At 34.9% G+C, this 7,500-nt stretch overlaps 1 protein-coding gene and 1 long non-coding RNA gene across 2 annotated transcripts in view; both read right to left on the reverse strand.

Annotated features, from left to right (window-relative positions):
* Positions 1–7,500, reverse strand: part of LOC137659555 (uncharacterized) — a 79,364-nt gene that overhangs the window by 33,664 nt on the left and 38,200 nt on the right. The window lies entirely within an intron of this gene.
* The window catches only part of LOC137659554 (proton-coupled folate transporter-like), a 10,562-nt gene that overhangs the window by 1,845 nt on the left and 1,217 nt on the right, over positions 1–7,500 (reverse strand). The window contains exons 2-4 of the mRNA XM_068394421.1: positions 4,767–4,970; positions 2,310–2,843; positions 173–382 (exon numbers count right to left, since the gene is read on the reverse strand). Of these exons, the coding sequence (XP_068250522.1) occupies positions 173–382; positions 2,310–2,843; positions 4,767–4,970 (948 nt within the window). The remainder of the gene's footprint in view (positions 1–172; positions 383–2,309; positions 2,844–4,766; positions 4,971–7,500) is intronic.

Raw genomic sequence — 7,500 nt, forward strand, 5'->3', positions numbered from 1 at the left:
GTCAGAAGCGGGAAAACCACAGACAGGGATCTGGCATCATAAAGTGTTGCCAGATCCCTGCCTTTAGTTTTCCCGCTTCTGACGTCATCAACCCTCATTTTCACTAACTATTGTGGCCTGGTATCACTGTTTGCCCGTCGGGGACTGCCCGGTAGTGTGGACAGGGCCTTACATTACTCAATGCGAGTCTGATTCCTACGTCACTGAGGTTATGCCATATCGAGAAGACCATTGCACCGTAGACGATACCTGAGAGGTCAGGTCGAACCACTGTAATCAACATCAGATCCTGGAGGACTATCATTCCTTCGGCAGTTGCTGCCAGCAGGCAGTCAGGGATAGGGGATTTCTCCGTTAATCTTATAACTACTATGGTAAATATCTGAAGAAAAACAAAACAAAACCTCTGTTAATTTCAGAACTACCAAGTTAAATATCTGCAAATGAAAGAGCATGCTTATGTTATATTTTCTTCAATGCGTAACGTTATTATTATTATTATTATTATTATTATTATTACTAGCCAAGCTACAACTCTAGTTGGAAAAGCAAGATGCTATAAGCCCAAGGGCTCCAATAGGGAAAAAATAGCGTAAGGTTGAAGGTGTCTGTTTTCAGTTCCAGTTTCACCAGAATTTCAGCCAGACAAGCCAAACTCCCCGCAGCGGTGCCCAACTACAGCAGTGGCCTCCCCAGTAAACAGCTTAAACTCACAGTCCCGGGCTTGGATCGATCTGCTGCCATGCAAATGCTAAGCGAACATGTTACCACTGTACTAGCTAGGGAGCTATATTTTTCAAACTTGCATCAATTATAATCATTGCTTTTCTTTATTACATTTTTGTTGTTGCTCTTAATATTTATTATTATTATTATTATTATTATTATCATTATTTTTACCGTTACCGTTATCATTATCGTTATCGTTATCATTATCATTATCATTATCATTATCATTATTATTATTATTATTATCATTATTATTATTATTATTATTATTATTATTATTATTATTATTATTATTATTATTAATATCATTATCATTATCATTATTATTATTACTTGCTAAGTTGGAAAAGCAGGATGCTATAAGGCCAAGGGCTCCAACAGCGAAAATAGTCCAGTGATGAAAGGAAATAAGGAAATGAATAAACTACAAAAGTAATAAAAAATTTGAATATTCTAAGAACAGTAACAACAGTAAAATAAATCTTTCATATATAAACTATAAAAAAAACAAGAAAAAAAGAAAGATAACTAGGATGGGGTACCCAAATGTACACCCAAGCAAGAGAAGTCTACCCGAAGACAGTGGATGATTGTTAGGTTATCTAAACGACATAGCCCAATCTACAACATTGACAGATGAATCTTAACAATTACTAGGTAGAAATTATAATGGCAATATTTATCAACACTTCCTAGATTAGCCTTATGATAATAATTGAAGATGCAGATAAAGGCGTTTATCAGACTGATAAGTAGCAATGGGTACTCGCATTGCTTGCGGAGACAGTTATCTACTTTAGAAGTGGCTAACTCTCTTAAGATAGGTGAGAACGAATAATTGGGTCGCATATCGGCAGCAACAATTATCCTTTCTGATAATGGAGCACTGATTGATATGTCAGCAACAAATGTGGGGTCGTTTGACTCTAAGAGATACATAATAATGGTTTACGGAGGGGGTTGGTGCCGTTTTCTATGTTTCTACCCGGCAAAGGGGTAACGCATGTGGTGTACCATAAATATGACTTCCTGATCATCGACGCTATATAGCCCACATTCCTGAATTAAATTCAGTCATTGAGTCACTGTTCAAGAAGAATTTGTTTATTTATTCAGTAGAGGAAAATTAAATGAATTAGCTGAAAAAGTACATTTACGTGAAAAGATAAGATGTTATAAATAATATCTATGCTGAGACTTGGCCTCAGTAAAAGCTGTTATATGATGCAATTAGCCAAATAATACTAAGAATTCGTTGTAAGTTCTTGATTAATATCATTTAGATACAAGCAATGATTAACTAATAAGGCAAATACATTATGAATAATTGTATCTTGTGAAGACGGCAGCCTAGTGGAAATTAAATGAAAGTAAAATATGCACTAATCATAATTCTGCAGGATTGGGGAACTCTATCAGCAAGCCTCTAATAATCAACAACTTTAATAGCTCTAATAGGACAAATAGAGTACTGCAATTTATAATAATAATAATAATAATAATAATAATAATAATAATAATAATAATAATAATAATAATAAAGTTTTGACTTTGGTGATGGTATCAGAAAATGAACTCACCTGTCCACAGATGAGGTAAACTGCTGTAACTACGATGAACTGGTCACGGCCCCATCCCAAATAGGTCATCTCCCATTCTGCCAGGAAACTCGGAGGAGAAAACAAAACGAAGAAAGTAACGAATAGGATGAGAAGCAAGTGCACTCGTTGCCTCTGGGGCCTCGCCTTCAAAGCCACGGCCCAAAGGTCGGACACATTTTTAGGATGGAGCAAATCCACGACTGGATTGTTGTCTCTCGGTGGGACTCGAGCTCCGTGTTCGACTTCGTCCTCCTGCAGGAATTCGTTTGACATGAACAGGGCTAGGATATAATACAGGAGAGCCATGATTAGGGCCCAAAAGGGTTTCGCTTCGCATGCGAGTCCTGTCCCGTATCCTATTAACCTCGTTAAAAGCAAGCAGTTAACGCCCACGCCTATTTTTAACGGTCTTGTCTTGGAATCTGTCTTGTCCACTGTCATGCTGAAGAAGGCCATTGGGAAAAAGGATGGGCCTCCGGCCACGCTGCGCAGGACAGTGGCCGCCAGCAATACCTGGAAGAAGAAATGAACAATTTTATCCAAATTTTGCATGGTCAAACATATTTCAACTAAATGTAGTCATCGTATTTGATTATTTCTTCTGAATTTGTTGATTAAACCACAATTAAGAGATATGATCTCTCCTTTCCTTTCCTTTTGAGCGTAAAACTAAAAGACATTTTCTGACAGCTGAGTTGTAGTTACTGGTATCTATCACTACAAAGAGGTTTCACTTCCTACTTTCATCGTGCTGGAACACATAGGACAGACAAAATCTAATTGACTGCAACTGCAGTAACACCACCCAAAGCTTTATGTACAACGACTGCTAGTTGAAAATATAGGTTTTGTTTGAGATATTTATAAATGTGTACAGTCAGGATTATTTTTGAGTCACTGCTTTGAAGCACAATCTTATTTATTATCAATGTCTAATATACTTGTAATTAAGCTATAAAAGTTTAAAAAAAAAATCTTTTTAATCTATGGGAATCCTAGCCCTGTGAAATTTAGAATATCACTCGAGTTAACCCTATGAATTTAACCTTTCCATTGTGGGCAGCCCATGAGAGTTTAAGCATATGCTGTTGTTGTTAAAGACTCCCTATCCCTTCCAGCCAACCACGGGCTCTTGCAATATTACAGCCCAATAGCTTACGAGGCAGTCCTGCTATAGTCTAAAACTAATATTCTTCTCAGACCCATGAAAGTTTAAAACGCCCTTTTGGATAAGCCCGTAAAAGTCTAAAACCCCTTTTAAGTAGATCTCACTGGAATTTGGATATTCTTTGGGTATATATATTTTCGATTATCTCCATTAAAGCTAGAATTGTACTTCGTGTCATTACATAAAGAGTCAAATGAAAGTCTACAACTTTCCTTAGTGTCACTCAAATTATTATTATTATTATTATTATTATTATTATCATCCCAAGCTAAGCTACAATCCTAGTTAAAAGATAAGGATACTATGACCCAAAGGGCTCCAACAGGGAAAGATAGCCCAGTGAGGAAAGGAAACAAGGAAAGAAATAAACTATAAGAAAAGTAATAAACAATTAAAATGAATTATTTTAAGAACAGTAACAACATTGAATTAGATCTTTCGTATATAAACTATAAAAACTTCAAAAACCAAGAGGAAGAGAAATAAGATAGAACAGCGTGCCCGAGTACACCCACCAGCAAGAGAACTCTAATCCAAGACAGTGAAGACCATGGTACAGAGGCTATGGCACTACCTAAGACTAGAGAATAATGGTTTGATTTGGGAGTGTCTTCTCGTAGAAGAGCTGCTAAACATAGCTAAAGTGTCTTTTCTACCCATACCAAGAGGAAAGTAGCTACTGAACAATTACATTGCAGTAGTTAACCCTTTGGGTGAAGAAAAATTGTTTGGTAATCTCAGTTTGTCATGTGTATGAGGGCAGAGGAGGGTAGTTGAATCAGTAGAACTTAAAAAGTTCAAACTTGCAGAATATGTTTTTATGTTGAACAGGCTGACATAAGTCTTTTTATTGTATATGTATGAAATATCTGTTTTAATGTTATTACTGTTTTTAAAATATTTTATTTTCATTGTTCATTACTTCTCACATCATTTATTTATTTCCTTATTTCCTTTCCTTACTGGGCTAATTTTCCCTGTTGGAACGCTTGGCCATATAGCATCCTGCTTTTCCAGCTAAGGTTGTAGCTTTGCTAGTTATAGTAATAATAATAACAACAACAACAACAACAACAACAACAACAATAATAATGATAATAATAATAGCTGTAGTATCTCATGGAGTGGCTGGTTCCGTGACCAAGCTACTACCTATAAAAATCTTAAACTTTACTGTGTCAGTCCAAGGACAATCTAAAACTTTGGGCTACCTTGATGAGAGTTGGCCTAACTAAACTTCTCTCTGACAACTAGAACAATTCCCTTACCTCAACTGGCCAGCTTTCGAAACGAACAAACAAGGTGTAGCACAGAGCTGCCATCAAGTACCCCACGATAGATGTTTTTATGAGACATAACCTTCCATGTCTGTCACTCCAGGGAGCCGCTAAGGATATCACCAGAAGAGATAATGGAATAGAGATAATGTTCGTTGTAGTGACGAAGTCCTCTTCTAGGGCGTAAGTCGCGTTCTGGAAAGAGGAGATTCTGATATCACAAGTAAGAATAAACTTAACAGTGGTGGAAATTATTCCGTTATAAGTAATGGCACTTGCAGTTAAGTGAAACATTATAGGAGTGAATATTACACTGTTAGAAAAACCCGTAATTTTAATCGGAAATTTTCATTAAACACAGACTATTCTCAACTGTATTTCAGTAAAATACAGGCGACCGTAATTTTACCTTACTTTGTTATCATCTTTTACGGGTTGGTGACCATAATATCACTCCTTTACGATAATGTATCCGATTTTAAAACGGTAAAAAACCTGGAATAAATGTTGCCAGACATGTACCGTTTTTCTTAAAAGCAAATTTTTAACAGTGTATATTGATTGAGGAGAGAATTCATTTATTAGAAATGGTTTTCTTGGCCATTTACAAATGAAGATATGATTCAGTGAATATATTTCTATCATTTCAGAGGCACGTCCAAAGCTTTCCTTGGTGCTTAAGACTCGCTTCTTAAAAGACAAAAAAAAATAGTGTCTGCTTTGTTTTTTTCCGGCGCTTTATCAGCGATATTTCTAAACTACTTCTTGAAGATCTTGATTATCTGCTAGTACCTGTGTTGTCTTGCACTTCAATTTTTTTTTCTTTTCTTATCTTGATGTCATCACTTTGGTGATAATTAAAGCCTTGAAAATTGCTTACACTTTTCTTTTTTAATTCATCCAAACTTGCAAAGTTTTTATTCATTATACGACACAAATAGGTATCCATTTGTCTATCATCATTTTCCAAATGCTAGGTGTGATGATAAATAATTAAAAGAACATATTACAGAAGAGATGCATTATTTGATTTAACAAGTGATCGTATATCACATGCATTTGTGATTATGTTACAATGAAGCAATGACGACAAAAAGGAAGTTCTTATTTGATAAAGATCGTTAAGATAGAATAAACACAATAAGCGTTTCAAGATAAGAATAAACATCCTGAATGCAGTATCATGTCGTAATAATTTGATAACAATCGCCTGCTTATAGTCTTTCTATGCCAGTCTAAACTGAAAAATTTTCTTAGCTCGTCAGTCAATCGTCTCCTCTACATTCCCCTGCATCGTTTTCAATCTCTAGTTATCCATTCTGGTGTTATTCCCATCGTTATTCTTTCCGTAACTCTTTAACTTGCAACTAGCTTATGTTCTAAGACTTTAGCAAGGCTCTAAGTTTCTGATACATAAGTTGATAGTGGTAGGATCATCTGATTAGATACTTTTCTTTTTTTAGAGAAAGTGGCATTTTAATTTTCATAATCTCGTTTTGTTTATCAAAAGCTCTCCATCCTATGCTTATCCTTCTTTTAATTTCGGTCTCAAGCCCTACGATAACACACCCTGTCTATCCTAAGTACGTATTTTCATTAAAGAAAACTTTAGAGGTTCATACATAAAACTTATTTTTGTCTCTTCAGTTTCATTGAACATTATCTTAGTTTTACTCACATTTATTTTCAATCCTACATATCTGCTTTCTCTATTCAAATCTTCTATCATCTTTTGCTATTCCTCACATGATTCAATAGATAGAACTATGTCATTTGCAAATCTTAAGTTATTAAAGTATTCCCTATTAATGCTAATTCCTAATTTAATTCTTAAAAACTTCTAGGTACGCTGTAAATAATTTAGGAGAAATGGGGTTTCCCTGTGTAACTCCTTTCTCAATCGGAATTTTCTCACTATTCTTATGTAGTTTTAGGATTACTAAACTTCGCATATACAGTAGATATCTTCAAGTGCTCTTACATAAGATTTATCTATTCTTTGTCCTTGAAGGATTTTCATCACTGCTGAAATTTTGAAAGAATCAAAATCTTTCTCATAATCTGTGAATGCCATATAGAGTGGTTTGTCTATTGGCTGGTTAATTATATGGATATGGTCAGTTGTTGGATACCTGCTTCTAAAGCCTGCTTACTCTCTTAGTTTATTAAAGTCTAGCTGTCTTTCTATTTGGCCTAACATGATTTTTGTAAATATTTTAAATATTACTGAAAGTAAACTTACTGGGCGGTAATTTTTCAGGTCTTTGGTGTCTACCATTTTGTAAATTAGTAAAATGATAGTTTTACCAAGCTGTAGGTATAAAACATTCTTGCAGACATTTTGTGTAAAATTCAGCGAGTTTTACAATAACGAAATTTTCTCCATCTATTATTAAATCAATAGTTGGGCCATCTTCTACAGCTGTTTTGCCTCTTTTCGTGCCTTTTAATGCTTTCTTTACTTCTTCTACTGCTACATTTGCTACCGACTCATGTGTTTCATTGTGTCTATTCCAAATATTACTATGCAGCAATTCTAAGAATACATTAACTTCACGAACAGAATGTCCATGATATACAAAAACGATTATTAGAGCTAAATAAACGAGATGAATAAATGAATCGACAAATATTGAAGCGAAGCAATACAAGCTAGGGAAAAAAGCCCATAGCCCATCTTTATATATATATATATATATATATATATATATATATATACATGTGT

This window comes from Palaemon carinicauda, chromosome 20, assembly GCF_036898095.1.
Source record: "Palaemon carinicauda isolate YSFRI2023 chromosome 20, ASM3689809v2, whole genome shotgun sequence".
Taxonomy (NCBI): domain Eukaryota; kingdom Metazoa; phylum Arthropoda; class Malacostraca; order Decapoda; family Palaemonidae; genus Palaemon; species Palaemon carinicauda.